The sequence below is a fragment of the Artemia sp. Qi Xiang Cuo genome, chromosome 3 (genome assembly GCF_049724085.1).
Source record: "Artemia sp. Qi Xiang Cuo chromosome 3, ASM4972408v1, whole genome shotgun sequence".
NCBI lineage: Eukaryota > Metazoa > Arthropoda > Branchiopoda > Anostraca > Artemiidae > Artemia > Artemia sp. Qi Xiang Cuo.
Genome location: NC_142796.1, coordinates 68,951,098 through 68,976,214, shown reverse-complemented (window position 1 = coordinate 68,976,214; position 25,117 = coordinate 68,951,098). Strand labels below are relative to the sequence as shown.

The window sequence follows — 25,117 nt, the reverse complement described above, 5'->3', positions numbered from 1 at the left end:
AAGATACTAGCGATCGAGTGGCGAATTTCAGAAGTATTTTTATGCTGTGGAAAAAGATACTTTTCTAACTTAATCAACTTTTTTTTTATAAGAAATATATGAATACGAACTTCAGAAATTGATCAACATGAGTATTATATAGAAAAGAATGAGAACCCGAAACTTTATTTACTTTCCTTAAAATATCTGTTACTTTTTGTTTGTTACTGTATATATAATAGGCAGTATGATCTTTTCCTATCTCATTCATTATAAAAACCCAGACTGAGGTGCGAGTTCTCCAGAGAACATAGAAACATAAGCGACATTAGATCTTTTCACGGGTAGACAAGTCAGATTTCTCTTGAACGCGAAACTTGGCTTTAACGTTGAAACACTAAATTTTGAAGAAACTAATTTTAAATTAATTTATTCCAATACACATATGAAAATCGGTAATTAGTAGTGCAATGTTATTATTAGATGTTTTTAGGAATTAAAAGTAGGTTCCGAAGTCTCAAGTTGGTTTCAAAGGCATTTTGAGAAAGTTGCTGCCAAAATACGTGCAGAAACAAAATACGTGTACATATATATATATATATATATATATATATATATATATATATATATATATATATATATATATATATATATATATATATATATATATATATATATATATATATATATATATATATATATATATATATATATATATATTATATATATATATATATATATATATATATATATATATATATATATATATATATATATATATATATATATATATATATTTATATATACTGCGAAAACTTTACGAAAAAAGAAAGTTTTTTTTTTTAAGTAAAAAGTAAAGACCATATTAAACTTAGGATCAGTAGAAATAGAAGCCTACAATAATTCAAACTCAAAACGACCAGAAATTATTATTAAAGAATAAAAAAGGAAAGGAGAATAATTGGTATGTCTGTAACACTGCATATAAATTTATATAAATGTATATATAGTGGGCTGTAGTAATGCAAAGGGTAAATATAACATTGGTTTAAGAAACGAAAGAAAGACAAAGAATGAATTTAAAATGATAATAAATTTAAATTCTTTATTCTTAAAGGTGTTTATTCTTTACAGCTGAGTAAGGGTCTGCCCATTTAACGAGAAAACACTGATTGAAAACAAAACTAGCTCATACCACCGCTTTCCGCCAAAACAGGTAAACAACCCTTTTCAAGTCACACAGGAACTACAATCTGAGAAAATAAATTACGTCGTGAAATAAAAAAGGATCCAGAGGCCCCCCCCCCCTAACGTAGTCTAAAGTAGTATAATTTACCTAATTAACGCAAGTTTGTATTGATTAAACTTGTTCCTAACGCACGTTTATCGGATCAACCTATTTTGCCCCCCCCCCCTAAAAAATCCGGGATCCGCCCATGAAACCATCACATCTATTCCACCAGTTATTAGAAGAAAAAAAAATTCCTTATTTTCACAAATTTCATCAACCCCCGCCCTCTTTTTTAGAAATCCTACATAGGCCAATCAGTTAAGTCCACTGTATATAAATAATAGATTAAGTCATAATTTGTATATAAATTAAGTCATACCTGTGAGATGGGACAGCTGCAAACCACTTGGCCGGCTCACCAAGTTTTTTTCTGCTGTCGCAATTACGAATAATACAATTTCGAACCATTTCTCATTGATTGACGCATACACACTAACCCGCTAATGCATGAAGAAAAGGGAGGGAGCTTTTTGTTCGCACCGAGAATGAAGAGTCAGAAATCATTTGCGGTAAACTTGCTGCTAATTACATATACAGTGACCACGCCTGAAGTCAAAGCCCAATTTTCCGACTCAGTATCGGGCAAGTGACATGTAACACGTGTTTTTGGGTTTCCAAGCTCGATAGCAGTTATACATCTATTTACCATTTTCTTCCTTCACTTTCATTTATCTGCCATTATACCCAGTTTAGTGAAAGCAAGAGCAACACTAGACGGAGGATTTTTTTAGCACTTTACTTTTCCCTCTTATAACTCATAATCTTTGACAATGACTTAAGACACGACAGACAATTTTTGAAGAGATATATATATCTTAGTTTTAAAAATATAACCCTTTCAAAAATTTGACCCATAAAATACCCCCTTCTGAATTAACGGCCAAATAGGAGACAATTTTAAAAAGGAAAAGTTCCCAACGCTGCGACTATATTTGGGATCCAATTGAAACTATCTTTTATTCATAAATGAAAGAAGTGAATTAGCATCTATCTAGAGCAAAGTGTGCTGAAATTATTCTTGGAGACAAGGTCGACGCTTTGATCTCCATTTTTATGTCTCTTTTTAAAATGTGTTTTTTTTAGGTCAAGCATGTTTGTGAACATTCCTTTGTTTCGCCCTTACCGGCCAAAGATAGATACAAGAAGACCAGAAAACATTAGCAAGTTCAAATAGTTTTTTTTTCATCGTTTTACGGATCGAGTATGCGAAATTTTAATCTATCAGGATTTGTTCATTAAATTGTGTCTACTAACAATAATTAATTTTCTATGATAGATTGTAATTTGTTTCTATTGACAGTAAACATTCTGGCAAGGACTATGAACGTCAGTGTATTCAACAGAAAGAAGCAAACAGGTTTCTGATAACTTCTAATTTAATGAGGTTTTAGGTTAGGTTACAAGCATACCTGCACATACACAGAGGGGTTCACACCATGAAATGGGCTCGAAGAACCCCTGCCTCCATAAAAACTGAAATATAATGACCTTGAAATACACTTTTTAGGTTTTGGGCCCTCCCCTTAGGGTGGGAACTCTAATGTACTTGCTGGAAAAGAAATTCCATTGCAGTTAAGAGAAACTGTCAGAAATTGCCCAAGACAAACTTAGTGTCTTTAAGTTGTTTTCTAGTTCGGAAAGGAGGTCATTGGTGTAACCCATTAACCCTTAGCCAGAGCCAACCCAGCTCCAAATGGGTACCCGGAAATATCGGGACAGTTAAACAGGGAGGGTATGTGAAAGCACCGGATGACTGGCTCTCAACCCCCCCCCCCCATTGCCCATCCTGGTAGAAGGCCCCAAAAACGATGATTTTCACCGACAGCTTGAACTGCAAAATCCAGTTCCATGTCCTTTATCTTTTCCTTTTTAGGTGAATTCAAACTGTTTCCGGGTTACGAGAGAATAATGAAATATATTTAGTTTTTGCAGCAGCACGTTTCAGCATTAGAAGGGTTACTTATCTGACAAAAACAACCATACACAGTTGATTTTGCTATAGAAATAGAAAAAGAATAAGAGGCCAGATTTTGCAAAATTTCGAGGTTAGTACTAGCAAGAATATGGCCTGTATTCTTTTTTTCATTTCTATGGATTTAACTGATAACCTTTTCTAATTATAAAAACTATACCTGAATTTATCTGGTCTGGGCTAGACTGAATCCTTCCAGTATATTGCCCATTTTCAAGTCTAGCGCTCCATGCGAATTTATATATTCAGTCCTTCATTTTTTCACCATCATTGCTGATCGTACAACTTTCAAATTAACGAATAATAATTTGTTAATCATTGTTTATTATACAATAAATTTTTTAAGTGTTTTGTTACTCCTAAGGGTAGTTATGAAATGATGAGGTTTACCCAGAATAACCTACTAAAAATGGGGAACTCCGCTAGGGCAAATTTTCTAATATCAAAAGGGATGTATTAGGTATAAATAAAAAGTCAGTTTATGTAAAAAGATGCCGGTTCTGCTGCGACTTAACATTTTGACTCCCCAATTCCAAATCATCAACTAAAGGTTATCAACTAAACATTGCACCAGTTGATGTTCAGTGCCATTACATGTATAATATATGTTCATAAGGTATGTGTATATCTACTCTATTTAAACCAGCGACTGTGTATTTATTTAAAGATGTATTTATGTAAAAAAGTTTTTTGAAAATGGCTCCATTTTTTTTAAATTAGCAACCTGTGATTTTCTGGTCTGAAAAAAAAAAAACGATCCAGATAGGTCAGGAGCTTGATAAAATTCGCTTAGTGCCTTAATTTGGAAAAAACAATTCTTGCGAGTGACGTCATATTTATACATATTTCAAGAACATAAATTACATCATTTTTTCCCCAGGAGTGGTCGCATCATTTTTTAGAAAGAGCAAAAATCACATTGAATTACAAAGGAAAATGTTGCACAGCGAAATATGCCAACAAAGGAAAATTATAATGAACGAATTGATTACCATTTTTGGTATTACTTGGCGTTAAAGATCCTAGTACTTTATCCAAAGCGATTCAGGATCGTAACCTCAAAATCGTTGAGGAAATTCAGGCCTTCCTTACTGGACTAGTAATGTTAGCGAACTGAAATGACCCAACAGACATTTATCAGTTGAAACATCCGTTTAACTGGAAAACAAATGTCGGAACGTATGCTGTAATAAAAATAGTAGAGGCACAATGGCTTCAATTATGTCCTTACATCCTACAGTAAATAATCTTACAGTAAATCTACAGTCAATCTTACAGTAATCTACAGTAAATAATCGAATGATGTAATAGAGGTAAAGATGTAATAGAGGCTCAATGACTTCAGTTATATCCTTACATCTTACAGTAAATCTACAGTCAATCTTGCACAATGACTTCAATTATCTACAGTAAATAATCTAATGATGTAATAGAGGTAAAGATGTAACAGAGACACAATGACTTCAGTTATATCCTTGCATTCTACAGTAAATAATCTTGACCGTTGTAAACAGCCATTCATGTCAATGTTTCACGTTAATCTTTGACGTCATTATTGTTTCTAAAGATATATTATCTTGCTTAGTGGATAATTAATACAAAGGTGTTGAGCAACACATTAAAATTTTACTTTGACTTAAAAAACAGATAATCTGGAATAATTAGGTCTTAAGGTTGTTTAATCTTTCATGCTTTCAGAGTCATCAAGCACCGTAGCATCACTATCGTTCATCATTTTTCGCTTTTTCTTCCCTTGGTTTCTTAGCCTCTTTTCTTCTTCGGTTGCTTGGAGACTAGAAAAAAGAGAAGATGAATACTATATTTAATGTAAACTGATGACGTCTTTTGCAATAGACTCTGTCCTCTTTTTCCTGTGCCTGTTCATATGGGCGTAGCTAGGGGAGCAAGCGCAGGAAGCATCCAGGCCTTAAGATTTACGGATACCTAGAAAACTCTCTTAAGAGCGAGTGTAAAGTTAAATTGTGACAGATGACGATAACTTTGACCCCTTCACGGTTGTTTACCCCCCCCCCCCCCCCAAATGAACAATTTTTAGCTACACCCATGCCTGCACACAAAGAGGAATTTTCCCACGAATTTGCGCAAGGAAGAACTTGCCTTATGCATGCCCGCATGATTTTAACGCAATGAGTCGTAAGGAACACGGTAAAGCCTATGGGAGAACATGGCATCAAATGGAAGGTAAAACTTATAGTATAGTACAGGCAAACTAGAGTTTGACCCCAAACAAATTGCAACAAAAATGATTTTTACGCCATGTTGTAGAGAAAAAAAAAGTTGAACAGTATATCCGAAAGTGTAAATTCTAGGTCGACGCAAAACTAGTTTTTTTTGCTTTTCGTGTCAATTTTTAAGTAAAAAAAAAAAAAATGAACTGTCGGTAAATGGTTTTTTGTATATGAAGTATCATCCCGATGTAAAATGAAGAGCTGAGCACGAATGAAAGCAAATTTGATGTACAATGTATTAGAAAAAAGTTTCATAATCATCAGTATATGATTTTACCCTTCTCATCGTTGTGACCTCTTTTTCACCATACTATCAGAAGGAAACTATTCTGACATAAAATGATGAGCTGAGCCCAAAAATCAAATTAACCTGATGTAGTGTCTACTGGAAAACCCGTTTCATATTCATCAATAAGCACGTTTTTATTTTCATTTGACATGTTTCTTTTACCACTTATTGTCCACCAACTCGTCGATTGTTGGTAAAAACAAATTGCAACAGAAATGATTTTTACACCATGTTGTAGAGGGAAAAAAGCTGAACAACGTATCCAAGTTGCACATTCTAGGTCGACGCAAAACTAGTTTTTTTTTGCGTATCCTGTCAGCTTTCTCACTATCCTAACAAAAATAAATTAAGTTCTGGTAATTGTTGGTTTTTCTTGAACTAAATTATTATTCCGATGTAAAAAGACGAGATGAGTGCAAAAATGGAGTCAAATTTGGTGTACGGTATATAAAAAAGATTCATAATCATCAATATGAGATTTTTACGCTTCTCGTCGTCGTGACACCCATTTTTTTTTTACCAGACCATCTTTCGCTGGCTAATTTGTCGGTTTTGAGATCTAATAATTAGTTAGTCTGAATCTGATCATCGGTGGCTCTATCACCTGATGGGTCGGCCTAAAAGAAGTGATTGCAAGATGTTTATTAAAACATTAAAAATATTAGAAAAGTAAAATCATCTATAAACTAGTTTTCAGCAGCCGACATTTAGAATACTTCTTAGACAAAACTATTATCAACACTCTGACAAGTATTAACAGCTGATAAAATTATCGAATCAACTTCATGAACATTTGAAGGACAGAATCAAACTCCGACTAGTATTCACAACTTATTCTTTTACTTCAGATATTTAAGCTTCGACGTTCTCCTTGTCGTTATACGTAGCTTTCGATTCTTGGAGAGTTAGAACATGCTGTCCCTTTGCACGTTTTACACGCGGCAGGGCAAGCTGATCCGTTTTTAAAGCAGCTACATCTCGTTGAGCAATATTCCAGTTGACAGGAGCACTTAACTATTTTCAGAAGCAGACGTGGGGATGGTAGGACGTCAGTAGTCAATGGATACAAGATGTCATCTTTATTTTTCCGACCCCATTCCTCGGCTTTAAGATCAGAATCAGGAACTCCACTCCATACCTGAACTTGGTAGAAAACCCTGTAGCTGTGGAATTTCGCCGCATCAGAAGTTGGTGGTAACTGTTCTTGGTGGAAGAACATGCTAGCAGTAGTCACCTTATTTTTAAAAACTTCACTGCAGAGTTAATTCAGATTTCCCCTTTTGATGAGCCATATATAATGAGCAGAGTGTCTTTTCCAGCAACCCTTACTTCCTCCTTCGAAACAGACTTCAGCATGAAAACTGCAGCTGATGTACGAAAATCGGCATCTGTCATTAGCTTCTTCGGAGCAAGGCCTTGTCCCACACTCTGAGTCCTGAAAGTAGAGTCACGGCATTTAATGATGTTAGGAAAAAGGATTAGATAGCATGTCTCTTGGCCCAGCTTCTATTTCAATTTGTGAATATCCCATATTCAGTGAGCTTTGTTCGACTTTGGCTCAGGTACGAAGAATATTTTCTTGCTTGATAACACAATAGAACCAAAAGATCAGTATCATCTTCAATGACGCCAGTGTCGTAATACTGGGAAGAATCAACAGCAGCATGCACAACTGGGACATCTGCATTCCCTGATGTCTTGACTACAACGAAACCTTTTGATCGGAGATAAACAGCCAACGTGCAGATAAACCTGACCTTGTTTTTCTTGCAGGACGAGAAATCATCATATTTTACCTTCAGCTGCATATCTGATGTGAAGAAGATCTCACGGCCGATTATACGACTCTTCGACTGGGCCATATCCTTTATGGTTGCTCCGCCATCGTAGACATCGAAACCAATAGTGGTAGATGGATATTTTTGGGTGAGGTAAGTACCATAATGGTCAAGAATTTCGCAGTATCGCTCGCTTTTGGCCCATGGAATTCTGTTCAGAAGACCTCCACCGTCGATGATTTATCGAATGCCTTTGGGAAGGGGAGTAGAGCGCGCCTCAAGATTGCAAGCCTGTGCTATAGCCTTGGCAAACTCTGGCTTGTTCGGAGGCCGGATCATGCAAGAACTGTCAAAAAGTGATGCCGAGTAGGAACACAGTTCGTGTTGAAAGTACTCAGATTCCGTGAGATTGATCCTCTTTGCTAGCGTGATAAACCTCTGAAAATGGAGAGTGGGGTCCAGTCTTTTGCAATCTCCACCTGGATTCTGCTTTGCAGTTATTTGAACTGCCTGTTGTTTTCGTCGAAAAACAAAATCAGCGACCAGCTTTCCAGACATGGATTCAATGATTTTTAGGCCTAAATCTCTAGCAGAATCAACGTTGGTAGATTCGTAGGCTGTCAACCGTTGTTGATGTTTCTTAGTTGAAGATCTCCATTAAATGGTGGTCCTTTTCTAGGAAATCGATAAGGATCTGGGTGTCTTTATAGTCTCTTAGCTGCCTCGGCTCGGACATTTCCCTATGTTGTTCACTAGTTCCATAGAAGACCTGTTAGATACCCTTCATGGGAAGATTTAGTGCAGAGCAGACTGGTTGAGACAGAACCCATAAAGACCTTTGAACCTCTGTCATACCACTTTCATCGGTAAGGCCACCACCGTTTTGAGACAATGCATGAGCTCCTGCTCAATGACAAGATCCGTGGAGAGCCCAACCCAGAATCTATCGGAACGTCCGATCACATACATCCCACTGTGAAAGGCTTGATAGACGGCAGGATGAGTTCCCCGGAGCGTGACTATTTACAGGCGATAACGCTGCGGGGATTGTGTATAGCTGCTATGTTCGAAAGCTATTAGACAGGTTAGCGTGGACGAGGTATAATTTAACTAGATCCCATTACACAGATCATTTAGCTCATAAGAAGTTTTGCAGTGCGTATACCATATCGGAGCATTACAAGCTTCGACAACATAACCTTCAGGGTCATCTGTTAGCACAAGATGTTTTTCAAGGCGCGATTATCTTCTCAGCAGATGTCTCTGTGAAAAGAAAAAAGATAAAACAGTTCTTTGAAATAAAATTCTAAGAATTTTACTACGTACGGTTGGATACATTAGTTTACCATTTCAGAATGTAGATCTTTGGTTGAAATGATGACACAAACAAAAATGATCTCTTACCTTTAAATATCAAGTCAATGGGAAAGGAGAACATTCGCAGTGAAACTTTTTTAGCTTGTTCGGTGGCAGATACATTGAACAAATTTTTAGTATCTATAGATGGCAAGATATCAAACACGGGTTATCAAACGTGACTTAATAAATGATTACCCGGGGTAATTTTCAATTGTGATTTTTTAGCTTACGGCTTTATCCGGGAAATCACTTGGACAAAGCGTGGGGCGAAATGTTGATATTATTTATTGCATATGAAGGTCATAAAAGTGGCGTAGGTGCCTTCTGTGCGTTAACTGGTCTTCTAAACGAGCCAACCATAATTCATCCGCCCACTTGTTTTTTTTTTTACCAACAATGGACAAATTGGTGGACAATAAGTGCTGAAAGAAATATGTCAAATGAAAATTAAAAATAAATGCATATTGATGAATATGAACCGGGTTTTCTAGTAGACACTGCATTAGGTTAATTTGATTCTTGGGTTCAGCTCATCCTTTTATGTCAGAATAGTTGCCTGCTAACAGTATGGTGAAAAACAGGTCACAACAATGAGAAGGGTAAAATCACATATTGATTATTATGAAACTTTTTTCTGGTACAATATACATGAAATTTGCTTTCATTTTCGGGCTCAGCTCTTCATTTTTATCAGGACGGTACTTCATATACAGAAAAACGAACATTTACCGATATTTCATTTCTTTTAGAAAAACTGAAAAATTTACGCAAAAAGCAAAAAAAAAAAGTTTTCCGTCGACCTAGAATGTGCAACTTTGGATATGTTGTTAAGCTGTTTTTTTCTACCATATGGTATAAAAATCATTTCTGTTGCAATTTGTTTGGGGTCGACCCATATTTTTGGCTAGTTTGCCGGTACTATTATGCAGATGATTTGAGTGTCCTTGATAACAATGCTAGCGAAACAAATACAGTTTTTAGAGGTTTTGAGATTAAGTCACTTTGGACTAGAAACAAATTAGGATGAAGAGGGGATGCTAAATAAAAAATAAATTTATCAAGTGTTTTGCCTTACTTACCCATGTAGTATTAGTAGTAAAGATTATGAACCTGATGATGATGTAAAAAGGACAATACCCCAGGTACAGATTTTTTTTTTTTTTTTTTTTTTTTTTTTTTTTTTTAGGAGTTGAAAAAAATCCGCTAACTAAGGTTAAAATACAGGAAGCAGTGGCAGTGACATAGGTTGAGCAGGGCCCTGAACCGTGGACGCTTGTAAAGGCTTAAGAAGAAACGGTAAATGTTTTCCAGATGTATGGTTCAAGGATAGTAACTTGGGTATACGTCCAACTGACCGTATATGAAACAGTAAGCTGTACAAAAAATATGGTACGATGAAAGAAATCTTAAGATGGCTAAAGCCACGCTTAACGGATGATCGATTGCTTAAGATCGTGCTTTCTGGCTATACATCTGAGGCCAAAAGAAAATCAGGTCGTCCCCCGAATGGGGCGGAAAGAACTCGTTTAATAGAAATTGGAAATTCATGGGAGGGGGTAAAGAATGAAGCTTTTAAAATGTTAGAGAACTGAATGGATTGTTTAGAGTTGTGGATGCAGTAAGTTTGAAAATCAATGCTAAGAAAACTAGGTTGCTTAGATCAGGAACAAATAAGGGTAAAGAGGTGACGTTGGGTAACGAGAAAATGAATCAAGCGGATTCATTACCCTTGTAACTACCCTTAGCAAACACTTATAAAATGTTTGCTTGTTAACTATGATCGAAAACTTAAGCATAAGTGTTCATAAGTGAAGCATAAGTGTGCTAAAGTGTTTGCTTGTAAACTACCCTTGTCAGCTATGCTGATTTTTTTTTCAAATTTGAACATTTTTCAATTTTCTAACCCTCAAAAAACATTTTTAGGATTATTAGCAAACACTTATGCTTCTCCGAGCTAAGAAAATATTAGTGAACAGCTTGACAGAAGAAAAAAGAGCTTTATATATATCAATTAATATAGCTATGATAGCTGTTATATAGCCTAAATAGATATTATTTTACTAATTTTTGCATTTCGGGTGAGGAAGGAGAGAAACCCCATTCTGGCTACACTATTATATGTGGAAACACATTTGGGGCACTGAAATTCCCTATTAGGTGTCTTATCTTCGGGGCCCTAGAGAATAGTTATGGGCCCCAGGACTAACTAAAACCCAAATGAGTCCTAACCAAAAATTACTTAGAGACAGCTAGCTGCCTTTGTATTTCTCTCTCAACAAGATTTGACCCGTGTCAAATAGAGTTTGGTGTGCACAATCGAAGAAAAAGTCAAACAGACAATATAGTACTACCTGGGAACAAAGGAAATATATTTCATATAGAAAGTATTGATGCTGCATAATCATTAAGGGCCTACTTCTGTCATTCTAATAGTTACTAACAATTTCATTATAACAAACAATTCAAAAAACGTGTAAAATGGGTGGCAAAATTATAAAATGGGACCTTCACACGTAAAAAGATTTGAAAAAGCACTTCTTATTACAAAACAAAGAAATTGCCTAGAAAACGGATCAGAAAAAACTAAAGTCGCCCACAGTTATTTCTTAACAAAAACCAAATATGCAATTTTTAGCGTAATTCTTCAAAACTTTTGAAGTTTGCGGTCGAACTCCATAAACATTTTTAGAGCGAATTGTTAGAGACGTTCTATATCAACTATTAGGAACAGTTTTTTGTTAGCTGAGGAACTAAATTTAAAACTAATATTTTATGTTAAGACAGCTGCAGTGTAATAAAGAGCAAGCCATGGCTCATGTGGCGTAAAAACCAAAAACCACGTTTAGAAGATATTGCCTTGTCAAAGAGAGCTGCCATTTGAATCTGATTGATAAGGGGTAACTAACAATAGAATTAATGCAAAAACAACTGGTCTGAAAGCTAAAAAAAAGCTTGAAACCCCTCAAAAACGGCGGTCGAATGAATAAGTCAAAACAGCTAAGGTCGAAACCCAAAACTAGAAGTTTTCGTACCTCCATCTTGAAAATCAGAGGAAATCATATTTTAGCTTCATAGCACTAACTTTTCCACTTTCTTCTGGAAGTGAATCCAAGCAGTAAATTAACCAAACACAAATCTTTTGAAAATAGCTGGTAAAATTGAAAAAAAAAAAAAAAAACTGGCACATCGTAACGGTCTAGAGAAGTAAGTTCTCCAGTACTCTAGAGTACTAGCAGGGGCTTAGCTTCAGCATTTTTTTTTGGGGGGGGGGGGGAAGGGCAAGAGAGAGATATATCCGGATAGTCAAGGGGCATGGGCTATATAATAATGTTCTTCTCCGAACTACTGGGGAGCAACTGCCCCCCCCCCCCGACGCCCCTGAGCACTAGCAAGTACTCTAGACAAACGTATTTGACTGATACAGCATTCATACATATTTTTAAACCTTCTAGAAGTATTTGGTGTTAAAGCAGTTAGCGATGTAATTGTCAAAGTACCAAGGACAATAAAATTTATGTGATTCTTTAAATTGACTAAGTGGAAAATAACACAACCATATACGTCTAAGAAAATTGAGAAAAAACCCATATCTCCATTTTTAATGCAAAAGATGTTCGATCTTGGTATGCAGTTTTTACACTTAGCGGGCACCAAGTTTAAAAATAAAGAACATGTGTAAAAAATTAGCAGAAAATGAGTAAAAAATTCTTTTATGTAGCTCTAAAATATGTAGCTTTCCAGATTGCTGTAGGGAAAAACAGACATTGCCATCAATTGGCAGTAAACTGTGTAAAAAAAGCTGCCGAATTATTATAATTATGCAAGAATATAAGCCTACCATCTTATTTCCAATAGGAACTTAAAGGAAGCGTGTACTTATATACGAGATGACCCTTTCTCGTATATATACCATTGAACAGCAAAAAAAATCTATCAATTGTATACCATTGTATACCATCGTATACCATTGAACAGCAAAAAAATCTAAGCTGTGCTTTCATTTGATTATAATTAAAGTTCTTCAAAATTAAACATTTCAAATAATTAGTTAATTGACTGACCTACAAGAGAATATTTTTAGAAAGAGCAAATAGGCTATCCTTTTTTTTATTTATCTCTTTGGTTGACTATTGATATATCAATAGAATATTTTTTTTCTTCTGATTAATAAAACATCAATTTTTTTTCTTAATTTTTATATATTCTCACTACTCTATATTTGTTCAATAGCAAACGGGTGTATCACCCAACTGATTATTCAAGATTATATTTGGGTTGTACAATCTTTTTGTTCGCCTTTTTTTTAACAGAGAAGGTCTTCGCTTTGTTATCTTCACGGTTCAGTATGATAATAAAAGAGAGAATTTGCACAATGAGAAAGATATTGATAGTAGCATAAATAAGGATAAGGATGAAAAAGGATAAAGATCTGCAGAGGCATTGCAGGCGCATAGGGCGTCGAATCGACGTTTAAGTTGCTGGGTATTTTTTGCAGGGCAAGTAGCATGCTTGTCGCCCACCTTGCTGCGACGGGGATCGAACCTGGACCCCGTATTGCCAAGCAGATCATAAATCCACTGTGCTACAACAGGGTTGCATTATAGCCAAAATAAAAATGGTAGAAAATCCTGGTTCTCAGGAAAGAATAGACCAAAGATGGAGCCAGGGAGAAAAAGTGTTTTCACTTTGACACCCATGGTACTTTAAACTTTGTTTGTGTTTTCAAGCCAAATAGCAAAACCTGAATTGGTTGTGACGCAAGATGCAAAAGGTTTTGTCAAAAGATTTGGATATGCGAATCCTGGATGGTATTTTTCATTGAAAGCAAAATTCTTTCTTGAAACAAAACTAAAATAATATGCGTTGTACTCCACATCATAAAGAATGTCAACGGCATAATTATCAGGATACTAGTACGGAAACTATTTATTTAAAAGAAATTACCGGCCAAACACTAAATTTTCAAACTTGGTCCAAAACTAGAAGGAATAAAAGATCCGCCAATTGTGAAATTCACTTACCCAATAGCTACTGAAGCAAAATTTGATTCCAGTCGACCAGGTTTGAATGCACAGATATTGAAAAGTACAAATATTAATCCATAGATCCATAGTAAGCGTTAATTTTTATAGATGATTTTTAAAAAGTTTTATTTTCAAGGGAGATAATGTACAATATTAAAAAGCTTATGATATATAGCTCGCCTACCGAGTAAGTAAGAGGATGTGAGTTCAATTCCCAATGATGGTGGATTTTCACATCCAATTTCAACAACTTTTATAATAACAGATATTACCTGATTTTTGCTCTGTGTTTTGGGCCCCAGTTCCGTTCCGGATTTTCCTGAAATCGAACTAGCTTCTTCAACTGAGATTCGGGAATAGCCAATTTGTTTTCAGTAAAGTCAATTGTATGTTCCATTGGCTTAGATAAAATCCTGATAAGAAAGGATGTTTTAATAAACATTTTCTGCAAATCTATGTAAAGGTTAGACATTAAAAACGTAAAATCCGTCTTAAAGGGAGAAATTTGTCAGTAAAATAGGGAGTTGGTTTTGTTCTTGACTGAAACGGCTTACACACACTAGCACACTAGACCAATAAAAACAAAGAACATTTTATGTCAAACAGGTCCGTTGCCAACCATACATGGTATTAAACGGTAAATAAAGAGCAACACTCTAAAAAATGGAGCTTTGGTAAAGATATATGCACTAAACGAATCTCCATATTTAGATACTGTAAATATAATAGCTTCAGTTATTAGAAATTTACCCAACAAAGTGACTAGCATAAACCAATTGCATAATTTTTGGAAAAAACAAACTAAGAGAGCAAATTTATAGATTTTCTCATTCAAGAAGGCGATTCCCTACCTAGATTTGGGTGCAGTAATTGCTTCATATTTTCACTAGTATACCAAAAACACGAATCTGTCAAGCTAAGCACCAACAAATCTTACCAGGTCTCAGCCAGACAAAATTCTCCTTTTTGTAGAATAAATGACTATCCGTTGATGACTAATGACTACCCGTTAATGACTACCCCTTGTATTTTTAAGTCAAATATTGTACTTTAGCAGTCCAAAGAGTCTTCTATAACCACGAATGCGGCCCCAAATAGATCCAAAACTTTGGATCTTTGCAGTATTCTATGCTAGTCGCTTTGTGGGTAAGTTTCGAATAACTGAAGTCCTTATATTTACAGTTTATAAATGTGGAGATTCGTTTAGTGCATATATCTTTACCAAAACTCCATTTCGGAGAGTGTTGCTCTTTATTTACCGTTTAATACCATATATGGTTGGCAACGGACCTGTTTGACATAAAATATTCTTTGTTTTTATTAGTCTAGTGTGCTAGTGTGTGTAATCCGAATGCAAAACTTGTATCTATAAATTTTGGGAAGAAGAGGAATTAGATACTCAGGTTGTAATAAGACATCCTGAGTTTATGCTGGAGGATAAAATCCGAAGGACGTGTCTGTACCGCTACAGAGAAGACAGCCAATTGAATCAAAATCCAATTAGATTGTATTAAATTCAAATCTTATCAGATTTAATTAAGTAAATTTAATCGAAATTTTATTTAATTAGACTAATATTTTGTGAAGATCAGAATAAGTCCATTAAAACTAAGTCAACCAAGATAATAAACGGCACTCGACGACTTGTCATTACACTTAACACATTTAGCAGGTTGTTTAAGAAATTTGCTTTACTAGATGACGGAGAACGATAAATTACCAAGATTTATAATCCACCATTAATGGGAGGGAAAAGCAAACTAAATCCTATAAAAAATTCCGATTGGCTTTAATTAGCACTAGCTATATCTCGGTATTAGTAAAATCTTGTTTAAATAGGATATTAACAGCAAAGCCTTCAAAAACGATTTCAGTGTTTAGGAGAAAATCCCTGTTTTAACAGCACCCGAATGGAAAGTTTTGACGATTGTTGCTAAATTACTGTGTTTTTGCTGTGATCTTTTAACACAAACAACTTCATCGACACTAATTTTACTTGCAGAATGTTCACGCACAAAGGTTTCCTCCTCACTATTCCGCCAAAATAAAAGCGCAAAAGAAACATTTTCTCACAGAAAACATCTTAACAATCTGCTAGGAGCCATATAATAACAAATCACAAAAAAAATTTACTTCACATCTTAATAAAGCTAGACAGTTGCACATGAAAGTCAACTTTTACCACCTTTCTCAGAACCAATCTATTTTCCTTTTCTCGCCAAATTCATCGATGCAGAATACCGGGTGAAGAGTTACTGGAGGGCTTGAAATCCTTTCTGTTTAAATTGCTTCCCTTTTTCTTTACAGGAGACAACCAGATATATCGAGCTTATTTCCTGACATCATCAGATAAACATACCTTTACGAGGATTTCGCAATCCTCGATTTCAACTTCTAGTCTTTTTCTAAAAGCTTAGTATGTAAGTTTTAATCTGATCTATGCACCAAAGTCCAGACTCTTAAATTTATAGTTGTGTTCAATAACCAGAATATTCAAAGTGAATACATGATTTCAACGATAGATCAGAGATATTTTAATACTCTCCTCACCTGTCTGACTGATTTGAAACAATATCTGATACGAGATAACTAACTGATGGGCTAAACAAATGTGCTTCTATCCCACCTTCTAGGGCTATAATTAAAAAAAGGTTGAGATAGCAAAGAAACGTTCTACGACTGAAGGATGACAGATTGTCAAAGACTGTCCTTCCCGGCCAACCATCTAGGGCCAAACGAGAATCAGGTCTTCCCCGAATAGGGTAGGGTGGGACAAAAAATTCTTTTAAATGTTTTCACTTTTATAGCTTTAAGAAATAAAAAATTAATTAAGATTTTAAGGAATTAATTTTTAACGATAAAAATACTTTTAAATGTTTTCACTTTTATAACTTTAAGAAATAAAAAATTAATTAAGATTTTAAGCAATAAATATCAGCATATGTATATTAAACTGACAATGCATAATTTTTTCAGTAAATTCATCAAATGTTTTTCAGTATAGTACAAATTATATTCTAGCTTTTAGAAAGCATAGGGTTTAGAACCCTACTCAGATTAATTTCTGCTCGTTTTGAGTTTGACTTTTTTAAATGTCTGTTTGTTCTGGGTTTCATTTATTTATTGATACTGATTTGTGGAAGTTGTATACTTGGTAGAATATTTGATTCTATTTTTTTTTTTTTCATTTTTGGTTTAATGGAGTTCTTTACTTTTTTTGAAAAACTTATTTTGTGGAAAATTTTTTTTGATTCATATCACTAAAAATTGACTTGATATATAAAACCTTCAGATAGTTTTCGTGGAGCCCGATCTACAGAAATAGTAATTATTTTAGTGATATTTTTTTCAGAAAAGGGGATATGATTACAATTAGAGTAAAATGAGAGGACACAGTATTAGAAAGCTGGGATGAGCTCACTTATTTTGGATGTAATTATTCATCGAGTTGTCGATTTGGAAAGCTTCTGGCGCTAGGTAAAAGGGTTAAAGGAAAGTACTGCTTATACGCCGTGACTGCAAGCCACCTAGCAAACAAATGGAGCCTGACGTTGCCAAGGCAGATATTTAAATAAAGATTGCGTCGATTATACAATATGGATCTGAAATGCGAAGATAACAAACGAGTGAGAAGATTGAAAAAATTCAGCTTCAGCACATCAATAAAGCTTAAGGTCATACTTCAACGAATAGTTTAATACTGAGAAGGAATCTATGTTTATTTTGGTTGAAATTTCTATGGCTGGTAGGGATGATAAGTCTATGGAAAAATGTCCTGAGTATGTCAAGATAAGGGTAACAAAAGCAGTATACTAGAAGCTCTGATAATCTGAAAGCGTGATGCGTGGCCATCAGAAATAAAGAAGATTGGATTGATTGTGAAGAGCTATGGAATAGTGGGCATGGCACGTAGGGTCAGAGGGAGGCTGAGGGAACAGGAGATTCAAATATGGCATGCAAGAGTGAATGGGATCCGGTTGCTCAAGTGATACACTAAGGCCAGAGAGCAGTGAAAGAGGAATATCATTATAATGATGGACTGTGAAAGAAGGTTTTAAATTTTATTATTTGAGTTAAACCTGACGGGTTACCACTTGGTGAAAGAAAAAGTGTCCAATAGGGGTTAGGAAGCCTACTGGTCCTTCCTTGTGTCACATGTGGGGGGAATGAAGGTAAATTTGGCTAATTTCAGGAAAATATACCGAATTAACAGATTTAAGGAAAGAATTGTTCGGGGTCAAGGCTTGGGAGAATGAAGAAATAAATAAATTTATTATCGAGGAAAGATATGGCAGGCGTACAGACTCTAAAATTCCTAACGATGGGTACGGAACATAAAGATAGGTTTTTAGAATTGTAGGGATGAGGTTCCCTTATGGATTAGGTTAGGCTATATGTTAGAGGCGATTTATCCATATATGGTAAGAATGTCTTCTTTTTTTTATTTGTTCATAATAAGGCTTTAAGGCTTGCCATAAGTCTCTTGTGTCAATAAGTTCTATTAAAAGTACTTTAAAGTATGATTAAAAAGCAAGATTCCAAGTTTGACACACAAAATAATAGCCATTGGAATCGGAATCAAAACTTAGGAAGTTAGAGGTCTTCTAACACTCCATGAGTGCTTTTAATTAATCGAATCTGGTAACCTGTGTCCTCAAAACCTGGACACACATTTCTATATTCAGAATAAAATACTGAGCAACAACCTAAAGAGCTAAATATAAACAGAAAAGATCTTACGCTGTTGCTACGTTGTTTGGGCTCTTGTTTGGTATATTCTTCGCCAGTTCTCTAAAAATGTCCCATAAGAAGGATGGCGGTGCGTCTGTTTTTATTGAGTTTTGTGCACAATGAGACATAGACACTCGGTAACCAGCATTGCATATTGCAGACCTAAAAAGTAAGTGAAATAAAAACAGGAGAGACAAACGTGACCACAAATGGATTTAACCTGTAATACTTATGAAAGAGGACGCATCGAAGAGAGAGGGGTGTAAAAAAGTCTTGTTCAAAGTCGATTAACCAATATCCTTGAAAGGAGACAATACAGGATGACCGCCTCCTCCCTAGAATACCAAAAATACAAAAATCATCCCTCTAAAAAAAATTTGCAGGCGCCTTTGTAAAGCTGAATCGAAAATTTTCAAATTTTATAATTTGGAGCACCAAGAATACTGAAAATGAAATCTAATTCTTTGAACTAGTTAAATAGTCATTTACACCACCATATATATCTCTAAAACAGGGGAAAATTGACGATTCAAGGTTTAATAAGACCTCCACCGCCGTGGAAAAGGTGGGATAGCATAGTAGCAATGCTACTTGGCCGTTTTCATGGCCAAGTGAAATGTGTTGGCAGATTTGGCAGCTTTTGGAATTCTGTCCAATTCCCCTACTGGCAGCTTTGGAACTTTTTCCATACTTGTACCTCCATATACAATTTTGTAAGTAGCGGGCCACAAATTAAAAAAAGAAGAAGAAGAAAAGTGGGTGCAAAACCAGTTTTTGTGCCATAAGCTAAAAACATATGGCACAAAAACAGCTTAAGAAGGTGTACCTACCCTTTGAAGCTGTATGTCTTTAAGAATCAAAATATTAATATTTGAAGTTTTACAAACGGAAAGCGTCGTAAAAATTAACCAATTAGTTTTCCCTTTTCAAGATTTCAGAACATTTAGTCAAATTTAAATGTAAATAGTTTGTGAATGTTTACAGAAGAATTTCATGCACACGTTTTTAGCTTTAGACCTTAGAAAATCACAACTTCCGGGTATGAATAGACCTAAGATGGGAAAAGGAGACATAAAGTGTTTTTATTTTGATGTCCTACGTACGTTAAAGACAAGGCCGTATACAGGGAGGGGGGTGATGGCTGACTCGTAAAAACGTGACAAAAATGCATAAAAAGGGGGTTCCTGCAACAAGAAAGAGGGCTCAAAATTTCTACACATATGCCGCAAATACAAGCTGAACAAAAGCAAAACAAATGCTTGCAATTTCGATCATGCTGATCTTTGCCCTATGACGACTTCTGCCGACAAGTTATGCAGTTTTACTCATAGTGTTAGCAATTTAAAATGTCGCGGTAATCGTTCAGTACCTTTTAGTTATTTGTCCGTTTGTCTCATTTCAATCGTTTTAATCTTGATCCATTATTTTTGGATTATAGTATGCCAAGCCATAGTTATACTGTTTATGGGAGCAATGCTTCAAGCAATAATTCCAAACCCGAGCCGGTGCCTAAAAAAAAAAAAAAAAAAAAAAAAAAAAAAAATGACGAGACGAGGGAGGCCAACAGCTCAGCCAAAATAACCCACCCTTTCGATTTCCCTCCTCCCAATCACACTCGTGGCAACTTTTTCCAATATTGACATCACGTTACGGGATCCCTTCTTCGCGGTCACCGCGGCTCAGACAGGCTCAGCATATCTCTCCAGTTCCCCTTGAAGCTATATCCCTCCTCCCTCCCACAATCCCTAGATCTGTCCTTCCTAAAATATCAACCTCCGACGTTTCGACTATAAGTCACGCAGTCCCACTTCGTAAACGGTTTTCGCCATTAGGAAAATGAGACGGCTTTTCAGGGGAAAAACACAAAGAAGCAACTACCCTGAAGAATAAATTAGAGGAACAACCCACCCAGCAGCGGCGTTGTACTACCAAAAGGAAGTATCTCATTTATTGGATTCTAAGTCTGGACAGTGGTACAAAAATATAAATCGCAGACTAAACTGGATTTTTGCTATGATGAGCCGGATAAAGAAACTGCAGATCGCTTAACACTCTCCTGGCAAGGATTGTTCAATTACTTCCGCCACTAAACTCCGAAGATTTTTCGGCTCCATCGCCATATAGTATGGATTACTGAATCCCAAGTCAATCTCAAATTGAAGAAACTGAAGAGAGCCAGTATGGCATCACTTGATATTCCTATTGACCTTATTAAGGCTTTTCTGGAATTCTTGAGTGCTCCGTTAACTTTGATAATCAATAAAATTACGATATCAGGCCAGTACCCACAAAATTAGAAAAAGGGATTCATAGCCCCTTGCCTCAAAAGGAAGCCACCTGTGATTTTACTGGTGTGCGTCCTATTACGACGACTCCTACTTTTAGTAAAATGTATGAAAGTTTCATTGCTGGGTAGCTGAAAATTTTTTCTTCTGGATAAAAGTGACCCTACAGAATTTGGAATTATTTCCAAAAGTTCTACAAGCCATTATTTAGTAAGTTTGTTTGATAAGATTTTAAAACTTCTAGATGATCAAGGGCACTGGGTCAACCTCATTGCAATTGACCTAAAGAAAGCATTCGACTTTATATGCCATAGTACCTTTATCCGCAAGCTATTGACAAATTTTAATGATGATGCATATTTAGTAAGAATAGTTGAAAATTTTCTAGATAGATTTCTAGATAGAAAACTTTCTAGATAGAAAATTTTCTAGAATTTTAGTATATAGAAGTAACAAAAAAACTTATTACAAATCAGCCCATTCCGACCCCAGCCAATCTATTCTGGAGTTCCCCAGGGAACAATTTTAGGCACTCAAATTTTTGGTTATGGTAAATGAGTTGGTAAACGATGTGTCAGATCGCTTTAAGTTCATTGATGTTTTATTAGTTCTGGAGCTGGGTAAAGAGTGTTTAAAGCGAGGCAGACAGAATCATGGCGGGTTTACGACGCCAAGCGGAACACAAAATGGTCATCAATCGCAAAAAATCGCTCGCATTAACTTTTTCTTTTCTGAGGGAAAGTTCATCTTTTGCTTTACAGAATATTTCAGGTTCCAGCATCGCGGACATCAAATTTTTAGGAATATATCTCACAGATGACCTGAAGTGGGAAAAAGAGACACAGGAGATGATCAAACAGGCAAACCTGGGTATTCTTTCTTCAAAATTCGTTGCTCTTCATGGCGTCCCAACCCCCCACCTATTGCGTGTTTTCCTTACGTTTACCAGACCACTGGTAGAATATGCTTGTCCCGTTTGGAATTATGGCCTGACTTTGGATCAGAAGGACCACTTGGAAAGGATCCAATACCGAGCTCTTCAGGTAGTTTCTAAATTGCTCGAAGGCCCTTGTTGCTCCCTTTTAAAACTATTTTCCCTTACAACTCTTTCGCCAAGCCGTGATGAATTGTATTTTAAGTTTGGTGTCGGCATTTTGGCAAATCCATGGTTTCGTGATATCCTCCCCATGAGCATTTCCCTTCACGCCAACGGCTCCCGCGATAAGGAGCTGAACCGGTACCTAAATTTCAGCTGGTAACAGCAGAACATATACGTTATGCAAATGGTTTAGTTCCCTCGTTCGTCAAAGTTTTTAATGTTACACTCACTCTTCAATAATTGTACATATATATTTGTTTTAGTTCATTGTTCTTTTTTTTGTTGATTTTAAAGCTATTTTTTTAATTAGAACTTGAAGTTATTTTATTTTAATTTTTTCAGAAGTTGGATATTAAAATGTTTTAGGTGTTGGTATGACTCTGTTTGTGTTATTTCGAGTTGGCATATAAATTTGTATGACGATAGTTATGCCTGCGATTATTATGCAAATGTGATTATTATGCCTTATCTTTCGTCGTGACAAGAACTGTCATCGATCGGCATGACCTTGTGAGGCGTTTCACAATAAAACCGTTTGAGTTTGAGTCTTGTTGGTGTTTCGCCACCCCCAAGTCCTGTAATTAATAGGCCTACAACATTCAACCTGCTGAGGGTGGGGAGTGGCTACGTGTCACTAAGACCATCCCTGGGTGGCTACTCTAAAATATAGGATAATTATACCTGAACTGTTTGGCCGTTGGCATAGTCACTTTTACTTTTGAGCTCATCTGGTCTAATAAATAATAGAAAGGCACATCTGGCAACTCTTCCATAGCCATAGTTAACACTCCCTCCAGCCTTTTAACTGTACCCAAGGGTTCTGGATCCGTTTTTATATTGTTCAATAAATCTCTCAAAAAGCTTTGATCGTGTAGGGGACCCATGTAGAAGGGACCTCCAATCTGAAAAAAAAAACAACGACATAAACTAAAAAATTAGATAAAATTTACTAAGCAAATAAATATACCATATGCCCTGGTGGACCAATTTTACATTTTTAAATCTAAAGGAACACTGAAAGAACGATTCAAAACTAAAAAAATAGCAAGGTCAAGCAAGAAAAAAAAGATATACAGTTAAAAACAATGCAGACTCTAAAAACACAATTTAAAAACTAAAAACAGCTGACTGTTTTGTACTTGACTTATTAAAAATTTGAATAAATTTTTCGAAATCTTAAAATCTAAAAACAAAACACAATTTAAATACTAAAAACTAAAAACAGTTGACAAGAATGCATTAAATATGGCAAAGCAAAGAATAACACGACAGATAATGCGTCAGACAAGAGCAAGAATAAAGAAACAAGCGGCAATATAATAAGCGATAAAAATGAAGTTAAAAAGGAGAAAAAAAACTCATTTATTTTAGGAACCCCCCCTCTTATTGTTCCCCATTTATAGTTCCGTGATAAATGGAATGAACTACTTCGGAACCTCTCAGTAACAGCATGGAAGGCGGAGTACGTTGGGACAGCTGATAAGGCTAAAGGGGTTGTGGAAATTTGGAAAATTGTTATCAGTGCAGATTCTGGAAGTGACGGACATAGCAAAGTGCAAGCAAATGCTATCCTTCCATTCTTTTAAGGTGGTAAAGAATGAATGACGCTTTAAGGAGGAAGGAGTATAGGAGTTTTTGGGATTTTCTTTGTAGATGATCTTAACTGAATGCTTCAGAAGAGACTTACTTTTGTTTGTGCTATTTAGTTCACTGGAAAGACGGGGATGCCAGGCTAGATAGGCATGTTCTAATAACGACTTGACAAAAGATATGTATGTATGGATGGAGGGCATTTAAGTTTAATCAAGAGCTTAACTAGGTGAAGACAGGCATTTAATTATGAATTTTGAACTCTTTTAATTGTTGATATGTTTAATTATGAACTAGGATTTACTTTCCAAGAATCAATTCCTTTTTCCATAAAAATTGACATGCAGTTTAGGCTGCCCGATTAATTATTTACGACATAGTTTTGGTACTCTCGGTTGAAACTAAACGCGAATAGTTATGAAGTATCCACAGGTTAAGCACTTTCCCAGCGGCATCAAACGAAGGGGGCTGAGAAATACCTTTTTAGGGGGAATTTTCATGGGAAAATACCTGATTTGGTATTTGCTCCCAAAGATATTTTCAGAATTTTTTTGCCCCCCATCCACCCCTATATTTCGTGAATTGAAGCCATTGCACATTTCTCTATACACCATTGGTTATTAATTATGGATTCAGGATTTTTAATGAACTGATTCAAGAGTCTAGCAGGGTGTGCGTCTAACTAAACCTCCGCTTAACTGAACCCCTTTCCACTCAACCTATTTAACTAAACTCTCGTTCAATTGAATCCCCCTTTAACTCAGCCCCTTGTAAATCGACCGCATTCAACTCAACCCCATTTAAATCAACCACCATGAAACTCAGCACTCATTTGACTCAACCCCGTGCAATTCAACCGAAATTTAACCCAGCCCCCATGCAACTCAATTTCAGTTTAACTCAACCTCCATTTAAATCAAACCCTTGTAACTCAACCCCCATTTAATTCAACACGCAATCAACTCAATCCCCACGCAATTTGACCCTCATGGAACTCAACCACACTCTAATCCAACCATATTTGACTAAGACCCCAACTCCCTTCCTCCAACCATGAAATTCCAGAGTATTCGGGCACTGGACATGGCAAGTTTTGCTAATTTCAAACATATCAGACAGAAGGATAAAAATTTTTGTTTTTTTTTAAAAAGAGGGGTATATTTTTTCACTAAAGCAGCATAAGAACAATTAAATAAGTATTAACCAATGAATAAAGACCATTTCATCCGTGTCAACTTTTACCACTTTTGACAGAACGGGCTGAATTATATTTCCTAAGTACGAGTATATTACGGATTTAAGGAGGGTTGAGCTGAATGGAGTTGATTTGAATAGAGGTTGAATTTTATGGATTGGTTAAGCACGGGATGGGGTGCATCAAGATTGAGTTAAATGGGGGTCGAATTGCAGGGGGGTTTAGTTAAACGGGGTCGAGTTGCACAAGGGTTCAGTTAAATGAGGTTGGTTTAAA

General features: G+C 35.8%; 2 protein-coding genes across 5 annotated transcripts in view; one reads left to right on the top strand and one right to left on the bottom strand.

Annotated features, from left to right (window-relative positions):
- The window catches only part of LOC148954466 (uncharacterized), a 55,577-nt gene extending 53,048 nt beyond the window's left edge, over window positions 1-2,529 (top strand). For all 3 annotated transcript variants that reach the window (XM_089087105.1, XM_089087106.1, XM_089087107.1), the window contains exon 10: window positions 2,354-2,529. In XM_089087105.1, the coding sequence (XP_088943231.1) occupies window positions 2,354-2,444 (91 nt within the window). In that variant the 3' untranslated portion in view covers window positions 2,445-2,529. The remainder of the gene's footprint in view (window positions 1-2,353) is intronic.
- A 2,294-nt stretch (window positions 2,530-4,823) lies between these two features.
- Trm1 (tRNA methyltransferase 1) overlaps window positions 4,824-25,117 on the bottom strand; it is a 149,542-nt gene continuing 129,248 nt past the window's right edge. For both annotated transcript variants that reach the window (XM_089087104.1, XM_089087103.1), the window contains exons 7-10: window positions 22,738-22,958; window positions 18,682-18,834; window positions 14,214-14,354; window positions 4,824-5,035 (exon numbers count right to left, since the gene is read on the bottom strand). In XM_089087104.1, the coding sequence (XP_088943230.1) occupies window positions 4,921-5,035; window positions 14,214-14,354; window positions 18,682-18,834; window positions 22,738-22,958 (630 nt within the window). In that variant the 3' untranslated portion in view covers window positions 4,824-4,920. The remainder of the gene's footprint in view (window positions 5,036-14,213; window positions 14,355-18,681; window positions 18,835-22,737; window positions 22,959-25,117) is intronic.